Source organism: Nothobranchius furzeri, chromosome 9 (assembly GCF_043380555.1).
Source record: "Nothobranchius furzeri strain GRZ-AD chromosome 9, NfurGRZ-RIMD1, whole genome shotgun sequence".
NCBI classification, from domain to species: Eukaryota; Metazoa; Chordata; class Actinopteri; order Cyprinodontiformes; family Nothobranchiidae; genus Nothobranchius; species Nothobranchius furzeri.
Genome location: NC_091749.1, coordinates 63,820,254 through 63,840,449, shown reverse-complemented (window position 1 = coordinate 63,840,449; position 20,196 = coordinate 63,820,254). Strand labels below are relative to the sequence as shown.

Genomic DNA, 20,196 nt, shown 5'->3' with positions numbered 1-20,196 from the left:
AACTTGACATCAATCATGGAGAGGAGGGAACAAGGAGTGGACAGTAGAGGGGGGGACGGGTGCAGGGAAGGTGCTAGTTAAGAAGATGCTCTCTGAAGAGCAGGGTCTTCAGGAGTTTCTTGAAAATTGAAAAGGAAGCCGCAGTTCTGGTAGTGCTTGGAGGGTCATTCCACATTTGTGGGACGATGCATGAGAAGAGTCTGGATTGTCCTGAGCGTGGTGTAGGCACTGCTAGCCGACAATCCTGTGATGACCGGAGTGGCCGAGCCGAGACGAAAGCCTTTGCAAGAGGATTCAGGTAGATGGGAGCCGTACCATCTCGGACTTTGTATGCTAGTGTTAGCAATTTGAATTTGATGCTTGCTGCTAGCGATAGCCAGTGGAGCTCAATGAACAGAGGGGTGACGTGTGCTCTTTTTGGCTGATTGAAGTCCAGATGCGCTGCTGCGTTCTGGACCATTTGAAGAGCTCTCACAGTACAGCCTGGAAGACCAGTTAGAAGGGCATTGCAGTAAACAAGGCGGGAGATGACAGTAGATTGCACCAGGAGCTGGGTGGCATGTTGTGTTAGGTATGGTCTGATCTTTCGTATGTTATACAGCGCAAAGCGGCATGAATGAGCAACAGAGGCAACATGATCTTTAAAGGTCAGGTGTTCATCAATCACAACACCCAGATTTCGAACTGCCTTTGAAGGAGCCAGAGATAGGAAATCATTTTGGATTGAGATATTGTGCTGTATGGATGGTTTTGCTGGGATGACAAGTAGTTCAGTTTTAGAGAGGTTGAGTTGGAGATGGTGGGATTTCATCCATTTTGACATGTCAGAGAGACAGTTTGATATTCGTGCAGAGACAGTGTGGTCGTCCAGTGGAAATGACAGATAGAGCTGGGTGTCGTCTGCATAGCAGTGGTAGGAGAAGCCATGTGATCGAATGATTTCACCCAGTGAGGTGGTGTATATGGCAAAGAGAAGAGGTCCTAGTACAGAGCCCTGGGGGACTCCTGTGGCAAGATGGTGCACAGTAGAGGATTGTCCAAGCCAAGATACACTGAATGATCGTCCTGTGAGGTACAATTCAAACCAGGCTTGTGCTTTCTCTGTGATGTCCATGCTAGAGAGTGTGGACAAAAGGAAGCCATGGTTGACAGTGTCAAATGCAGCTGATAAGTCCAATAAGTTATGCTGCTATTGGCTTAGACTGCTGGAGGACACACTGACCACTTTCCACACTCAACTATTTTTTTCTACAATCTGCTCTTTAACTGTATTATTTCAGGCAATTTCAGCTGTTAACTTTAGTTTTTCTCCCCAGAAGAAGCTACAATGATGTTCTGCTGAGCTGTGGTGGCCTCGTGGAGGGGGCCATCATCTTGAACACTGTTGCTAACCACTTAAACATTCTCCCTCTCCTGATAACAACACGTTACTTTCCTTGACATTGAATGTGCTACTACTAGTTTACCCGTTTAATTATAGATTCACTAGGATAAATACAATAAAGTTTATCTCTCACCAAATAGAATATTTACTAAGAAATCACAATGTAACCATAGAAACACTACTTGGTGTGTGTGTGTGTGTGTGTGTGTGTGTGTGTGTGTGTGTGTGTGTGTGTCTGCTCTGTCTTCTTGATCTCCAGTGAGTCGTGGAGGATTGCTGCTGATACTGAGCCAGGATCCTCTGGAGGTTTCTTCCTGTTAAAAGGGTGTTTTTCTCTCCACTGTCGCTGCATGCTTGCTTAGTATGAGGATTACTGTAAAGTCAGCGACTCGATGCAATTTGCTGGGTTCCTAATATAGGAAACTTTTTTTCTGATTGGCTTAATGAATTGACCTGTACTGGAATGTTTATTATGTGAAGTGCCTTGGGTGCTATATAAATAAACTTGAAATTGAATTGAAATGAATAAACCCTCCGAATATCGCCAACCTTCCTTAAAGAACAAGTCACCCCCTACCAGATTCTTCCTCAACTCCCACTTCCTGTTTGAAAAACGCAACAAATGCTGTTGCCTAGCAGACCAAGAGGGCGGAGCCACTAACAAACAAACAGACACACACACACACACACACACACACACACACACACACACACACACACACACACACACACACACACACACACACACACAGGCTCACAACGGCATTGTGACATCATATGGTACCAGCTAACGTTCATGGGTACGTCTTAGCCAATAGCGATGGCAGGTTTAAATTCAAATGCAGTGCAGAGTTTTTACCTGACAACGGCACAACACTGACAGTTTTAGGCAGAAAATTTAAATTTTAACTAAAATGCACTTAAGTGCAAAACTATTGACTACACGTGTCTGCAGCGCGATTAGACACACATTTATATTGTTTATCAGAAAAAAATGATGATTTGGGGTGACTTGCTCTTTAAACATTCCCCTTTAACCCCTAATACTTTAAACACGCTGCATGTGGCGCAGTTGTTAGCACTGTTGCCTCGCAGCACGAAGGTTGCAGGTTTGAAACTCGGCTGCAGCCTTTCTGCGTGGAGTTGCGTGTTCTCCCCATGCATGCGTGGGTTTCCTCCGGGTTCTCCAGTTTCCACCACAGATCACAACATGCCCTATAGGTTATAAATTGTAAGTCGCTTTGGATAAAAGTGTCTGCCAAATAAATAAACATAAACATAAACACCAACTGCCCAAAAGGATTCTGGGCACGCTGCACACACATTACATCCCACCAAGTGCTTCATCCAAGCTCTACTTTAATTTTCTCTTCCTTTTAAAAGAAAACTGGGAATTTTGCCAGAGTTAAAGCAATAAAACACAGAGTCCTGTGGATCATATTTGTGTTTGGTGTTGCTTCTTCACCTCCTCTAAGAGGAGCACTGAAGACTAAGAGAGGAGTACCAGGGTCAGGCAGTCTCCCCCTTTATGAATAATTAAAACGATCAAAGGGAGAAACCTGCAGGGCTTGGACCATCCTACTTGTGCCAAAACGTAAATCACAAGAAGGAGCTGCTGATCCTTGAGAGATGATAAAATACACTGCAGCGATTATTCTCAACAATTTATGAATCACTGCAGCAGAGTGAAATCCACCTTCAGGAGATACTCAAAGCTCAGCAGATTAATCAGATCCGGTCTGCGTGGCCCCGACTGAGTCACTTGAACTAATGTTAGGAAAGACTGCAGCATTTCTTAATGTGGTCCATTTTTTTGCCATGTGTCAACAAGTCACTCACCAACAAGCACATCGAATATAACCGACCTGGAAAATCATCAAAGTACTCATCATCTGTTTTGCTGTAAGACATCTCCTGATGATGTGGAAATAAAGAACAAAGATGGAGTTGGAAAAGTTGTTTGTTTGTTTGTTTATATTTTTCATTTGAGGTGTAAATGTGTACACTGCCTCAAATGTTCACTGCAGCTGCGGTTGTGTGAGTTATAGGTACATAAAGCAACTGCTGTTTAATCTAGATTAAGTTATTACTTGTTTAAAAAGCAGAGATTAGAAGCCTTTGATCCCTCTGCAGTGGATTTGACCAAAATTAGCACAAAACTTAACTTTAAACTGTTTTTATAACTGCAGCTCAATTTCTAGGTTTCCCATGACGTAGCGTCCATGTCACCAAACGTTGTGAGTTGTCTGTTGACTCGGTATCAAAAAGCCCAAATTCTATGCTGTCTACAGTTGCTGCAGATGCTCTAATCGCGACAAAGACACGCGTTTCTTTCTTTTTTGTGTGTGTGTCCCAAAAGTTGACTTAATCAAAAACAACAGATCAATTGGCAGATAAAGCATGCGGAATACTAAGAACACATTAAAACAATAACACAATAAAACACTGAAACGAGTCACTGTCTAAAAGCCACATCGTAAAAGTGGGTCTTTAAACGAGATTTAAAAACCGCCAATGATGGAACCTGCCAAACTCCAATGGGCAACGAGTTCACCCCGCGATTTGTATTGCATCCGGGGCATGCGCAGTAGCAGGAGGTCAGCCGACCTCAACGTGCGTGTGGGTACATAGGTATGGCGCAGTATGGGGGCCAAAATTAAGACTACTGCCCAGCAGCAGGAGGCTAAATACATTCTGAAGCAAACTACCGACCTGATTAATGATAAGCTGGCGCCGGTAACTGAGAGGCTGGCGCTGCTTACTGAGAAATAGCACCTTTACCAGCGTTACTAATAGATATGCTAGGGACTAGCAGCCCTCGGCTGGTCATTGACTGGTTCATACACTCCCCCTGCTGTCTATTAGCATGGATAGGCTAGCGTTAGCCTGGACGGGCTGGTGTTAGCATTGGAGATGCTAGCCATTAGCGTGCCTAGGCTGGCCACTAGCTGGATTTCCTAGCCCCTTGAAGGGCCATTAGCATAGATAGGCTGGCATTAGCATCGGAGAGGCTAGCCATTAGCGTGCCTAGGCTGGCCACTAGCTGGATTTCCTAGCCCCTTGAAGGACCATTAGCATAGATAGGCTGGCATTAGCATCGGAGAGGCTAGCCATTAGCGTGCTTAGGCTGGCCACTAGCTGACTAGTGACTCTCCGAGATAAACGGAGAAGGAAGTGACACCACCATCAGCGTCAGCCTGAGGAAGTCTGCAGCCGCAGAAGAAACGTAGCGACAAAACAGGTAACAAAACTGTTTCTGTGTTTTAAAAAGAACGACAGCATGGAATTTGACCCAGTTGGTATTGTTCATGCGGAGCCGACCACTTTTCTTCAGCCCTACTTCTCTGCTGTTTGTTTCGTGCTGAACGGACCGTATACTCAACTATGGACTGATTGACCAGGTGAAGTGATGCCACACTCTGATGCCTCTGAATGGCCTGGCGGTGTACATGAGTAGCGAGGTAACAGATAAGCACCTGACCAAACCCAAATAAATAACCGGCCACCGTGGCACGTTTTTACTGTTTTTCTTTGCATGTTGGGAACCGAGGTTCTTCCTGGAAAAAAGAGCCACATTTCGAGTTTGAAAGCACCTCCATGTCCTCCATTGTTTTTAACTGTGGTGCCACTTTGCTAAGCCCACATCTGTGCTCCTGAGAGGGCAATGTAAACACAACCAGTTCCTGTGGGGGCGGGCTGTGCCCACCTGGGCCAGGCTGAGCTGACCATAGTGTAAAAGGGCCACGAAGTGGTTAAACTCTGTGATAGAATGATGAAAATACAAAAATATTTATGCTCGCTGGTAATTTGTTCAGACGACAGCAAATGATTTATAACTGTCAATTGGGATATTTATTAATTAGTCACAATTTTTATAGTTCCTTCATTTCATGAGTCACAATGACACATTTTAGATTTATGAGGCCATTTAGTAGAAGATGCACTAAATTGCCTTTTGTTTAAAATTAGCTGTGAAATGTGTTAGTCAGAGATCATAACACTACTGCAAACGCCATACACAGATTGTACACTCTTGGAAATGTGCAACTCAACCTTGATTATTAAGGGAACAACCCTCTCTGTTTATGGTCAGCAAATCTATAATTGCTCGTGCTATAAATAGTTAATAAACCCTCTGGAGGTGCGTGAACACCTCGCTGCAGCAGACTGGTGTTGGTGTTTGCAGCCATTTTACACTCAAATCAACACAAAGAACGAGGACAGATGAGCAGCTAGAATCAGAAAAGATATGGTGCTGATGTGGAGCGCGCACACACACACACACACACACACACACACACACACACACAGATGTATTTTTCTGACCGACCGGACAAAAAGCGTAGCATTTACATTGCAATGCAGGACGGCAACAAACAGTTAAGACAAGGAGCTTCTAATTTAGTTAATCCGTACCTGAGTTTATGTTAATCCTGAATGCAGTCAACACAGCAGGACCTTCTTTAAATGACAGACACACACAAAATGGTTAGGAGCTTGGTTTATAGTGTAGGAATACAAATGTTTCAATAATAAAGTACAGATTTAACTTAAGTACTAGGTTCACATCTAGAGAACTTATTGAAATGGGGAAATAAAATAAAAACATCTCATGAGAGCATCAGATTAAAAGCTTTTATCAGGTGTAGGTTTGCTTCATAATCAACCACTTTCACTATGACTTAAACAGGTGGGTGTCTGGTTTTAGCAGCTTTTCACATGATTGTAACCAGTTACACTTCCCCCCTTACCTCAGCCTAACGAACTATTCTATTCTTGTAACTGAAGAATCGTTTGGATGTGCTGGAATGACAGCAGACCAGCAGCAAACAAGACTGAATACTGACTGAATAAACATAAACACAGGGTATCCGCGGATCCTTAAAAAGTCTTAAAAAGTCTTAAATTTGCTTTTCCAAATTTAAGGCCTTAAAAATCCTTAAAAATTACTAATAATCCTTAAATACAGTTTCCAAAGGTCTTAAATTATCAAAGACCCAATAAACAAGATTATTTTATTTCAATTAATCATGAATTTCTAGTTAGTGTTCAGCATTTTTTGTGTACAATGTTGGCGTAAGCGGAACCATACACATTCAGTTGGTTATGAAAGGGGGCTTTTTTAGATGAGCACATTAGCTGTTTAAGCTGGTGGGAGATTGCACCATGGGGACGTGCAACTTTTATGGTAACTGGATGGCTAATCCCACGTTCGCAACGTGGTTTGCACCGGTTCCAGGCAATAGCTGGAAATTATAGTTTAAATTTAATTTAAAAAAATAGCTTAAATTTGGTCAAAGTGGCCTTAAAAAGGTCTTAAAAAGTCTTAAATTTGGCTCCCTTAAACCTGCAGATACCCTGTAAACAGGAGCTTATCAGGACCTAAACACTGAAACAGACGGGGTTAAAGGAGCTCAAAGATGGATTCATCGGTTAGCCCAAAAGGGCGACACCCTGAGCTGAAACGTGCGTCCAAACAGCCAGTGTTCTGATAGTGCAGCAATCACGTTGTGCATCGTGCTACAGTGGAGCCACAACATCCTGAGCTCAGGCCGACACAACCCCTATCACACACCCCACATTTCCTGTTCCAGCTGCCACATAAAATAACACTTTCAAACAATGATAGAGTCAAATGATCAGTTCTACCCATAAAGCTGTTAGATTTCACTCATGAATAGTTGTGTTTATATGTTAGCACCAGACTTGTAAAAGATGTTTGTGATCCACAGAGAAAACGCCCAGAACTCTTCCGAAACAGCAGAGGTCAGATGTTTGAACTTATGGGATGAAGTTGCATCTTCAAGAACAAAATGAACCCATCCATCTTTTTTCAGCCACTTATGCGGGTTCAGGTCGTGGGGGCAGCGGCTTAAGCAGGGAGGCCCAGACTTCCCTCTCGCCAGCCAATCGGTCGTTCCCTGGCCAGCTGTGAGACATAGTCCCTCCAGTGTGTCCTGGGTCTTCCCTTGGGTCTCCTCCTGGTTGGACGTGCCGGGAGGACCTCACCATGGAGGTGTCCAGAAGGCATTCTAATCAGATGCCCGAGCCACCTCAACTGGCTCCTCTCGAAAAAATGTACCTTGTATTCAAAAGTGTGCTGGATGAATTTAAGAGTATGTCGCTAAAAAGCTGTGGCGTGATCTGTTCAGTTACTGCTGAGTACCAGAAGTTTCCTTCAAGCTCAGCTGTTCCTGATGAAGACCAGAATACATGACCTCCTTGTACGAATGCATTGTGCCTGCCACCTTTCATCCAACTGAACAATGACGAGCCAGTTTTGTCTAATCTTGATTAAAACATTAAAACAGTCTTACATATGTGGACACGGTCTTGTGCAATCTGTAATCACTTGGGACCGTCTGATGAGGATGACTCAAAGCTACCACCAAAGACATTTTGCTCACTATCTATAATTAGAAAGTTATTTCCATTTTTGTCTTTACTGGTGTTGACCAGCTGTGGTGGCCATCTTGAATTTGGTTGACTCCAAAGGAAAATCTGTTGCACGCAATGTAGCCTAGTGAACTAGACCCAATTCTTGCTTTGCAATCTTTGGTCTAGGAACGCTCCATTTGGACCCTCCGCGGCCCCTAGCACCATTCTGGCGGGCCAATCACAGCTCTCTATCTGGGTTTCAAACCAATTGAGCACTGTCAGCTTTGTGGGCCAATCAAGGTGCTCTATTGGTTTGGTGGGTGGGATGATGCGCTGGAGTGGAACAAGGTAGCGACAGCTGGTTTGAAACAGCTTTTGCATCAGTTGTGGACTATTTGGACTTGGGCTTTATTAGAATCAGGAGCAGATAGATGTATTTAAGTTCTTTGTTTAGAAAAAGGATGTAGTTTCGCCTTCTTCAACAGCGGACTGCCTCATTGATCGATATCCGTTGCGGTGAGTACGTCACGTTGATTGTTGTCCATGCGTAGATCATTTCAAAGACAACGGTAGAACCCGCCCCACGACCGAGAGTCATCAATGGAGTGTTCACCAACTAAATAACATATTTCATATATTTATAATGATATATTTATTTATAGCTTGCCAGGCTATGTCCAATGATTAATGCCTGAGAGTTTTATTAAAAATCAGTGAAGTGGTTGATGCAGCTTTGTGTTAACACCACAACACACACACACAGGCAAAAACATTATCGCCCATTCCCAGAGCTCAAAGATGACCAATAACGTTTATTAACAGCAGCAAATATTTGTCCATCAGGCTCAGCTGTGAACTAATAAAACAGACAACTCCTCCTAAAACTGTCAGAGGAGAGCAGCACTGACTAAAATCTAAACAGGAATAAATGATCTTTTTATAAAAAACAAGTAAATAAAAACACAAAATCTACAACTAAACCAGACAGTTCTATCTCCTAGCTCATTGAAGGGAAATCACCGTAGGTTTCTGCATCTTATTGGGTTATGCTGTGCCTCTATATCAAATAGGGTAATAAAATTACAACGCATGTTGCCATGGCGACCAGTTCGCTCTGATTCCTTTCTGACAGTAAGATGACATCACTGACTGTGAAATCACCTCAGAAGAACACCAGCCTCTACAATAACAACTTATCAATTAGGGAAATGTTAACAAAAAGCCATTTAAAGAGATTTAGTTTCAAACGGCGCCTCGTTTAGTCAAGAAATTTGTTTTCAGTCAAGGAAAATGAACACGAGGATGACCCGACTGCACCAGATTAATGTTCGTGTTCATCTTGCTGTAGAAGGTGACTCAGTCAGTGTTTGGACAGCTGTGAACCAGGGGATGCTTAAATATAAAGGTGAAGACGGACCGTTTCCTCGCCTGTTTCCTCTTTCAGGTTAGTTCTGATGAGAGCAAAGCCCCAGATAATCCAGTTCATCACTATACGGGTCGGCCATGATGGAGAGGATCACACCTTCTTTTGAAGCTCACTAATTACACGATAAACAACAAGGAAATATAAACATCAAAGGATGAATCAGGATTTAGTCATGATGACAACCCACAGTGATTCATCCTGGGGGCAGAGAATAGTTTTCCCAGGACTGAGACAGTCATTGTTTACATGTGGGACAACATTGTAGGTTTTCAATTACTTTGAACTTTTAGCATAGTTTATGTTATTTTTTTCTCTTCTCGGGTTATTACATTGGTATATCATGCATTAAAGTGACGGTGTGTATTTTCCCTGGCGATAAGAGGCAGTACATACCTAGATTCATTAGCAAGCCAGCAGTATTTTTGTATTAGAGAAAAACCTTACAAAGGATGGACATTAGGGTCAAAAATCCCTTAGAGCACAATTTTCAAACAAGTACTTTGTCGGATCGGTCAAGTTCCAAGAAAACAGCAAGTGCGTCACAATTCCTTTCATCACTGGCAATGAGTGAAAACATTAATGTGTAAAACAACAATGTCTATGAATGGGGAAAGTTTTGTTACTGTTTGTTGCAAATCAGTAAATGCAATTTGTCCTCATGGGCTCCCGTAGAAGGAAACATGGCATCTAACATGGCTTTGCTCAAAGGCCCAATCTCAATACTCGCATTGGCACCTTTTTGCCCTTCATTTGTGTGTTACCGGCCAGGGGTGCGAGTGCGTAGGGTGTCCCGATTCTCAAGTGTGCAAGTTGACCACTCCCCCATTGCACCCTTAATCTGTACGTCACCCAAGTCCGCAACAATGTGGACCTTGGGCAAGGGTATTACCCACAAGCCATTGCTTCAGGAGAAAAGGCTCAAGTTCCTTTTCTGAAAATATGTATTTTCTAATGAAATTTGTTCATTTTAGGATGATTATTCGATGCTCTGAATGTTTTAGACAAAGCAGCAATAAATGTAAATTTATTTCAAATAATTGCTTTAGTGTTTGTTTGAAAGTTGTTAATAAAGGTTTTTGAAAAAAAGTGTGACAGCGACCAGCATCACGGCATGCGTTGCGATTGATGATGCAATGCTCCCTGTCTCAATTCGGCAATTATTTGCACACTTGTGTACTTCACACTCGAACCCTACTGCGCACTTTTTCCAAGTGCACTTTGCTGAAGACAACAGGGTGCAGTGCGAGTATTGAGATTGGGCCAAAGACTTAGGGTGTTTCTCAATGTCAACGAACCTCGCCTTGCCTGGCTTAAAGTTATATTTCATACGTATAAGTTTCATTATAAATGTATAATGAGGTTTTAACTTTTTTAATGGTGTATGTAATGGTTAAATTAAATATGTAAGCAAGTTAGTACCTGCTAGCCACCAAAGATGCAACTAATAAGCAACTAACCAAGCATGGAAAACTGCTTTGGATCTAAAAAAAAACATTTTAGATAGCAGCCCAATAATTACAACTAGATGGATTAAATTTGCCCTTGAAGTAGCTGCTGGCTCCTGACCCACCATCCTTTTGAAAATATCGCATTGTATTCTGGGAAACATGGCACCTCGCATGCATTCTTGTTTAGTTAGATAAATGGCTAACAAATAACATGGCAAACAGGTCCTAGGTGAGGGATCAGACAAAGAGCAGCCCGAAGACCTCTTATGATGAATTATATTAATGGAAACCGTGTTCCCTTGCCCGGACGTGGGTCACCAGGGCCCCCCTCAGGAGCCAGGCCTGGAGGTCGGGCACGTTGGTGAGCGCCTGGTGGTCGGGCTTTCAACCATGGAGCCCGGCCGGGCACAGCCCGAAGAGGAAACGTGGGTCCCCCTTCACATGGGCTCACCACTCGTGGGAGGGGCCAAAGGGGTCGGGTGCAGTGTGTGATGAGTGGCAGTCGAGGGCGGGGACCTTGGCGGTCTGATCCTCGGCTACAGAAGCTGGCTCTTGGCACATGGAATGTCACCTCTCTGGTGGGGAAGGAGCCTGAGTTTGTGTGTGACGTTGAGAGGTTCCGACTAGATATAGTCGGACTCACCTCAACGCATAGCTCTGGCTCTGGAACCAGTTTCCTTGAGAGGGGTTGGACCTTCTACCACTCTGGAGTTGCTCCCACTGAGAGGCGCCGAGCAGGGGTGGGCATACTAGTTGCCCCCCATCTTGGTGCCTGTGCATTTGGGTTTACACGGGTGAATAAGAGGGTAGCCTCCCTCCGCCTACGTGTGGGGGGACGGGTTATGACTGTGATCTGTGCTTATACACCAAACGGTTTTCTTAATGAGAGCACAGCTAGCAATGTTTCTGCTGCATTTGATCCACCCTGTTCTTCTGATAACGACCCAGATTCCTTAACTTCTCAGTTTAACGAGCACTGCCTCTCCATTCTGGACAACATCTGTCCTGTCAGAACCAGATCAGTTCCTGCAGTGAACCCTACTCCCTGGTTTAATGACAGCCTTCACAGCCTGAAGAGCCAATGCAGAAAAATTGAGCGTTTGTGGAAGAAAACCCATCTCCACGTCCATCTGTTGCACCTAAAGGATCTTCTGACATCCTTTAACTCTGCAGTCAGAGATGCAAGGGTTTCCTATTTCTCCAACCTGGTGTCCCAGAGCAACGGGAACCCCAAGGTGATGTTTAACACCATCAGCAGCATCGTCTCTCCTGCCACTCCAACAGCCTCCGTCCACTCTGTTACAGACTGTGAGAACTTTCTGTCTTTCTTTGTGGACAAAGTCAATAAGGTTAGATCTAGCAGCTCTCCTTCAGCCTTATTGCTGCCTCTCCCGACTCCAACCAGGCACTTCGCCCTAGATAGCTTTGCTCCTGTTTCTTTGACTGAGTTAACCAAACTAGTTAACTCTATGAAGACCTCTGCATGCCCCCTCGACATCTTACCCTCATCTTTGTTTGAAAGTGCTTTTCAGTCCATCGGTCCCAGCGTGTAATTAAAGCTTCGATGGTTTCTGGTCAGGTCCCTGCTTACTTTAAGAACGCTGTAATCCACCCGCTTCTTAAAAACCGAGTCTCGACCCCTCTCTCCATAGCAGCTTTAACCCCATCTCTAAACTTCCGTCCATCTCCAAGATCTTGGAAAAGGTTGTGGCTAAACAACTCACAGCTGCTCTTGATGAACATAACATCTATGATAGCTTCCAGTCAGGTTTTCGTAGAGCTCATTCTACTGAAACAGCTCTTCTTAGGGTCTCTAATGACCTTCTGACTCACAGTGATGCAGGGGACTGTTCGTTCTGGTCCTGTTGGATCTGACTGCAGCCTTTGACACTGTTGACCATCACCTGCTACTGGAGAGGCTGAGACTGGGTAGGCCTATCAGGATCTGCTCTGGAGTGGTTCTCCTCTTAACTCTCTGAGTGCTCCTTTTCTGTGGCCGTCTCCAAGTTCAGGTCCTCCACCACCTCTCTTACCCATGGTGTCCCACAAGGTTTTGTGCTGGGCCCTCTGCTCTTCCTCCTCTATCTGCTTCCTCTGCAGCACATCCTGAGCTCCTTCAAGCGAATCTCCTACCATCTTTATGCAGATGACATACAACTGTACATCTCCTTTAAGCCCCATGAGATGTCTAAGCTGCAGCTGTTACACACCTGCTTAGACTCTATCAAAACCTGGATGGCTGGGAGCTTTCTTCAGCTGAATGAAGATAAGACTGAGATCCTCATCTGTGCCCCAGACAAGCTGGTTCCCAAAGTCAGAGGCTCTCTTGGTCAGCTTGCTTCTCACACCAAACTCTCTGTCAGGAATCTTGGCGTGACATTTGACCCAGCTCTCACCCTGGATTCTCATGTCAGTTCTCTTGTTCACTCTTCCTTCTTCCATCTCAGGATCATTACTAAGCTGAGTCCCATTCTGTCTCGCTCTGAACTTGAGACAGTTCTCCACACCTTCATCTCCTCACGCTTAGACTACTGTAACTCTCATTTCACGTGTCTGAGCAGTACCTCCCTTAACCGTCTACAGGTGGTTCAGAATAACTGTGCTCGGCTTCTGACCAAGTCCTCCAAACACACCCACGTATTGCGAAGGTCTGCTGGGAACGTCTGGCAGAGTCTCCTGTCAGAAGGAGCTTCAATTCCCACCTCTGACAGAACTTCCAAAATGTTCCAGGGGAGGCGGGGGACATTGAGTCTGAATGGACCCTGTTCCGTGCCTGCATTGTTGAGGCGGCCGACCGGAGCTGTGGTCGCAGGATTGTCAGAGCCTGTCGTAGTGGCAACCCCCGAACCCGCTGGTGGACACCGGTGGTTAGGGATGCTGTCAAGCTGAAGAAAGAGTCCTATCAGGTCTTTTTGATCTGTGGGACTCCAGAGGCAGCTGACGGGTACCGGCAGTCCAAGCGTAACGCTGCTCAGGTGGTCGCCAAGGCAAAAACCCGGGCATGGGAGGAGTTCGGTGAGACCATGGACATGGACCATACAGCTTCGAGGAGATTCTGGTCCACCATCTGGTGCTTCAGGTAGAGAAAGCAGTGTGCTACCAAAACTATCTATATTGGGGACGGTGTGCTGCTGACCTCTACTCAGGATGTTGTGGATCGGTGGGTAGAATACTTCGAAGACCTCCTCAAACCCACAGACACGTCTTCCAGTGAGGAAGCAGAGTCTGGGGACTTTGGGTTGGCCTCTCAAATCTATGGTGCTGAGGACACTGAGGTGGTTAAAAAGCTCCTCTGTGGCAAGGCTCCAGGGGTGGATGAGATCCACCCGGAGTTTCTTAAGGCTCTGGATGTTGCGGGGCTGTGTTGATACGGGCTGTTAGGTCCCTGTATGACTGGTGTCAGAGCTTGGTCCGCATTGCCGGCAGTAATTCGGGCTCGTTCCCAGTGAGAGTTGGACTCCCCCAAGGCTGCCCTTTGTCACCAATTCTGTTCATAACCTTTATGGACAGGATTTCTAGGTACAGCCAAGGTGTGGAGGGCATCCATTTTGGTGGCCTGAGGATCAGGTCTCTGCTTTTTGCAGATGATGTGGTCCTGTTGGTTTCATCAGAACGTGATCTTCAGCTTTCGCTGGAGCGGTTCGCAGCCGAGTGTGAAGCAGCTGGGATGAGAATCAGCTCCTCTAAATCTGAGACCATGGTCTTGATTCGGAAAAGGGTTGAATGCCTTCTCCGGTCAGGGATGAGGTCCTGCCCCAAGTGGAGGAGTTTAAATATCTCGGGGTCTTTTTCACAAGTGAGGGAAAACTGGAGCGTGAGATCGATAGGCGAATAAGTGCTGCATCTGCAGTGATGCGGGCGTTGTACCGGTCTGTCGTGATGAAGAGAGAGCTGAGTCAGAAGGCGAAGCTCTCGATTTACCTGTCGATCTACGTTCCTACCCTCACCTATGCTCATGAGCTTTGGGTAGTGACCGAAAGAACGAGATCACGGATAGAAGCGGCCGAAATGAGTTTTCTCCAAAGAGTGGCTGGGCTCTCCCTTAGAGATAGGGTGAGAAGCTCGGTCATACGGGAGGGGCTCGGAGTAGACCCCCTGCTCCTCCACATTGAGAGGAGCCAGTTGAGGTGGCTCGGGCATCTGGTCAGAATGCCTCCTGGATGCCTCCCTGGTGAGGTTTTCCGGGCACATCCAACCGGGAGGAGACCTAAAGGTAGACCCAGGACACGGTGGAGGGACTATGTCTCTCACCTGGCCAAAGAACGCCTTGGGATTCCCCCGGAGGAGCTGGCCCAAGTGGCTGGGGAAAGGGAAGTCTGGGCCTCTTGCCTTAGGCTACTGCCCCCGCGACCCGACTCCGGATAAGCGGATGAAAATGGATGTATGGATGGACAAATGAAGGACAGACGCCTTGGTAGCAGATGAACAATGGAACATGCCTTGGCAGTTCCTCATGACATATCTCCTAGGCAACCGCGGCAGGACCAAGACATCAAGGCAAAGTTCCTTGACACTGAGAAACACCCTGGCGGCCCTCCAGGCTTTGCTTGGCCACCCGCCAGGCTAAGCGCCATGCCCTGCCCTGCCCCCCTCCCCGACCCTACCGTGTCTGCTGACACGAACGGCGCAACGAAACTAGAGCCCTCCATCAGCAGATACTGGTGAGAAACAGCAGCGGAATGTGTGCAACCCCCCCACCCCCACCCCCGCTCTCAGGATGGAGCGCTGTGGGATGGACCCTAGCCCTGACCCTTTCCATCAGTTTTAACGGGTTTGAAATAAAATCAGTGTTCAGATTCATTTAAATCTGTTTTTTAATTTTGTTTGTTTTTCTAGTAAACTTTTTCTTACAATGTAATTTACAATGTCCAAGTAAATAATTAAGAAAATATAAAAATAATATAGGAAATCATTGATGTTTATCATGAGCTGCTGGTCATATTATGGTATCAGTATCAGTATCAGCCACAGAAATGAAAGTCCTGTCGTTGTTGTTTATTTCAATAGCTCAGGTGCTTTTTCAAGACAAAAGAGCCATCCTGGGATCCTGATTGATCCTTTTAGTGTGAACAACATGTCCAGATGGTTACATAATTTAATTAACTCCAATGGCTGGAAGGACGCAGTGAACCTATTAAAATACACAATTTATTTTTTGCTGAAAATGACCTAAAAAGAAAAGAAGTTAGATCTCTGTATGTGTTAGATGGCAACAACATATGGAGGTCAGAATTACAGCAACAGAAGGAATCTGGTTCAGATAAACAAATAAAGATCTGAAACGAGTGAGGGTTTCATTTTCCAACAGGAATACCAATAACCGCCCAGTTGGAGTGTTACCTCATTCAGTCCCCACTTCCTCAAAGTAATCAGTTACTCTGGAAACGAGGATGAAAAGGTCTTTAGTTCCTACATTATTAATTACATTTTTGTTAAGGATCTGACCAAATGATGTATTTTTTCCATTTGTCCATCATCTGTTTATTTCTATTTAACTGCCGACGTGTGATCTCATTAAAAATTCGGCACATTCCTCATCGTTAAATAGAATTACCTCTCACAGAATCACCTAACTTCACCATCATAAATATAAATTATTACAGCGAGAAAATACTTCATTCTAGTTTAAAACAGAGTGTAAACAGCCTAAAGCATTCGATCGAGTGAATGCTGACGAGACTGCAGCCAGAAACCACTAACTGACCTGAAATCAGTTTAGAGGTCAGCAGTTACTCCAAGGAAACAGCCAGATTAAGCACACGCTAACGTTGATCGATTAAAAAAATGGTGAGAAACATTGATGGTGTTTATCCAATAATATTTACTTTATAAAACCTCAAAGAATAATTCTGTATTTAAATGTTATTTTAATAGGTAAGAATACAAAAAATTGGGGATAAGATGACAAAAATGCTCAACTTTTAGTGTTTCAGCAAGAAGAACTTTTAAAAGGAGAAAAAACATTAAAGCAAATAGATTGGTGGACATTAGTAATTTGATTTACTGATGGAAATGAAAGTAAATCAACATGACACATATTAGAGGACAATAATTTAAAATTTCATTTAATTAAATGAACTAAGTTTAGCACACTTGATTTCTAAAGTAGTGAATGCTCTAAATACTCAGTCCTTCTGAAGCGAAAAAGGTTAAAATACTATATACTAAAATACTATTATAAATAAATACTATGAGATTATTGCTGCTGTGGGGGTCGCAGTGCTTTTAGTAACTGGTGTAGTGCTTAATAGTCAGTGTAAAACGTGTCTATCAGGGGCCATTGACTTAAAGGTGGTGAACACTCAATACATTTGCAGTGGTCTAGTGGGAATGAAAGCCTTGTAAGTTGTCCTCCGAGAAAGAAAAACACCGGCTTCTGCGGTGATCACGTAACGCTGCCTGACACGGTAGATAACGTAATAGTATACGTATAACGAGCCTTTTATTTTTTAAATTGTAGATATATTTTTTAATTCAATATTTAAGTGAGTTAGCACCTGCTAGCCACCAAAACTGCAACTAAGAAACTAACGGACCATAAAAAAATCATTTTAGATATCAGCCCGATAGCTACAGTTGACTTACATTTAAACTTGAAATTTGCCCCCGAAGTAGCTGCTGGTTTCTGATCCTAGCCATCCTGTTGAAAATACTGCGGTGTATTCTGCGTAATTTTTGACCAAGGCTAGACTACAAGACACCTCCCGTGCATCCTTGCTCAGCTAGCTAAACAGCTAACAAACGGAGAACAGACGCTTTGATAGAACATGAACATTGGAACACGCCTTGGCGGTTCTTGAAGACGTATCTAGGCAACCGGGGCGGGACCAAGACATCACGGCAAGGTTCCTTGGCATTGAGAAACACCCTTATTTCCTGATATTTGGGGCTTCTCGCCTGAGACTGGATAACGTAAACACAACACTACCAATGTCTTGCAACGTTAATGTTTTATCTTCACAAATAACCCAAGTCTGGAGGAGCTTCTGTCATCTGGTGGCATTGTTAACACTAATGGTTAGCTTCTACCAACCGAGACGTTCTCTGAAGTTTCTTAGATGCTAAAACAACAACAGCTCCCCCGTCATGAATCAAGATGGGTGAGTCCATGTTAAGTGAAAGTTTGACGTAGATGTTTTCAAATCCTAGAATTTCACCGTCTATTTTCCATTGGAAGCTAAAGCAGGAGATAGGTGTAGGAGACTATTTTCATGTTTAGCCTGCATTAAAAACTCAGAGTAATCAAATATAATCATAAATAATCATAAAAAAAAAATTCTGTAATCCACACCTTTACATATTTAAATTTAGGGCAGGTCTGTGGATGATGTTTATTTTACATTTTAATCCTCAATTAGGACAAGGTAGTTTACTAAATCTGTCTAGGAAACTCAACACGAGTACTTCTGAAACAGAAACAAGAAGAATCTGCCTTCAGTTGATCATCGTATTAATCTTTGGAAATATCCACGTTGGAGCTAATTTACTATTTTAGAACAAACTGTGTTTATACTTTTTTTTATTTAACTGAAAACATGGAACAAATTCAGTTACAGGTGTGTCAACAGGTTCCACCAAATCCGCTTAACCTCCGGGGACCCAAACTTGTATTTGGTTTTATTTAAAATAAAAAAAAACATATCTAGCTGTTACAGAGTAGTCGACTGTAATTAACAGACACAAAGTTACAAAAATTTTTTAAATAAAAATGTATTAAATGCAAATGTTGTCAAATATCCTAAAAAAAGAAAGACAGAAAAAAATATTTTAAAATTTAAGTCAATATAAAGTGTCTGTAAATAATAATAATAATAAAAGGTCTAAGTAGAAGATAATTTTTAAGTGCAAGGAGCCAATGTTCACATATGTGGACACAAGGCCCTAGGAGGTTAAATGTAAAAAGTATGAGGCATGCATCGTTATGTTAAGAGTAGATGTAGGTGTTTTAGTTCAACCACTTAGCCTGATTAATTCAACACGTTGTTTCTTACAGTGTAACAAATCAATAATTGTTTTATTTATTTATTTATTTATTTGTTTGCTGTGTGACAAAATAAGTTTAGCAGCCTTTAGGGATTTAGCTCAGAATTTAGAGGGTTTTCTCACATAAAACAAAAATTAAACTCATTCATCTAAAAATAGTAAATTATTGGACTGAAAATGAATTTAAAACGTGTAAAGAAAAATCTGACAAACCTCCGCGAAGCCTAAATAATACTAATCAAGACTAAACTCTAACAAACAATGTTGCCCTTAATAGTTATTTTCTATAGACTTCATTCAGTTGTGTGACTACAGGCTAGTATCCTGATGCTGCTGTCAGGAGGGTGTCTGTAGCATATGCAGCCATGCAGACAACGCTGCATCATTCCAGACCTAAACTTCCAGGATGCTGGGAGGGAAAACGCGTTCATATGAGAGGGATCACCTGTAAACTGAGAATCTGAGGCGCTCTGCAGCTCGATCAAAGTTTCTTCTTTCGCTTTCGCCGTTATCCGTCTCATCTTAGCGGCGAACGGCGTTCTTATAGCGGCGTCGCCTCCCCGGGTCGGAGGTAGAAAGGCAGGGAAGGAAGGATCTATGGAGGAGCCACCACACTCTCGCACCGGCTGATCTGAGATCGGTTGTGATCGGATCAATGGATCATTTTGGTATCATTAGAACCGAACTCGGCTGAGCTGCCAGGAAAGCAGCGCGCGCGCATAAAGGGGAGGGGCTCTGCCTTTTCATTTCCGTCAGTAAAAAAAAAAGGATGTTAGTGTGTGAAAACTGATTATTTGTTAAAAATTCAAGGAAAAAATATTAAAACCGTTTTTATTTATGAAAATGTATGAAAAAATTTATGAAAAATTACTGCGTATGCATTGAGATCATTAAAGATCAAAGAGGAGAGAACAGAAGCATCGCGTTTTCACGTTTTTAACACTCTTCCGCCCCCTGGTGGCAGCTTGAAGATGTTTTATATTGAACAAACTATGTTGCGCTCCTACCCTTCCAGATTCAGATTTATTGGCCAAGTAAAATTACATTTATAAGGAATTTGGCTTCGGCAGATGTTCGCTCTCTAAAAGCTCTCCTTGTTACATGGTCGTCAATAAGGTGATAAATAATGCTTTTCTGTAATATAATTACAATAATTTAAAAAAGGAAAAAGATGAAGATTTATTGTTATAAACAGCACTAAGTCCTTTAGGATGTTTGGGGTTTTTCGAAGAGTGAAGATTGTCATCCAGGGCAGGCAGGTGAGTGTTTGTTATTTTCTCTGCAGTTCTGATTACCCTCTGCTGGGCCTTCCTGTCAGCTGCAGAGCTGCTGCTGTACCACACCAGGATGCTGTTGGTCAAGACACTTTCTATAGAGCAACCAGCTGTTTTTGTGGCAGGTTGATCTTCCAGAGAGCCCTCAGGAAAAAGCCGTTGTTGTGCCTTCTTTGTCAGACATTTGGTGTTGTGTGTTCATGTCAGGTCCTCTGATATGTTTGTACCCAGGAACTTGAACTGTGACAGCCTCTCCACCTGCTCCCCCTTTATTGTGAGTAACTGGTGCTCCACCTTTTTCCT

At 43.6% G+C, this 20,196-nt stretch overlaps 1 protein-coding gene across 2 annotated transcripts in view; it reads right to left on the bottom strand.

Moving 5' to 3' along the window:
* ano5b (anoctamin 5b) overlaps positions 1-19,288 on the bottom strand; it is a 50,497-nt gene extending 31,209 nt beyond the window's left edge. The window contains exons 1-2 of one of the 2 annotated variants that reach the window (XM_054732013.2): positions 19,065-19,288; positions 5,801-5,845 (exon numbers count right to left, since the gene is read on the bottom strand). In XM_054732013.2, the coding sequence (XP_054587988.1) occupies positions 5,801-5,845; positions 19,065-19,140 (121 nt within the window). In that variant the 5' untranslated portion in view covers positions 19,141-19,288. The remainder of the gene's footprint in view (positions 1-5,800; positions 5,846-19,064) is intronic. The other variant, XM_054732014.2, reaches the window with a different exon arrangement.
* Positions 19,289-20,196: the final 908 nt, after the last annotated feature.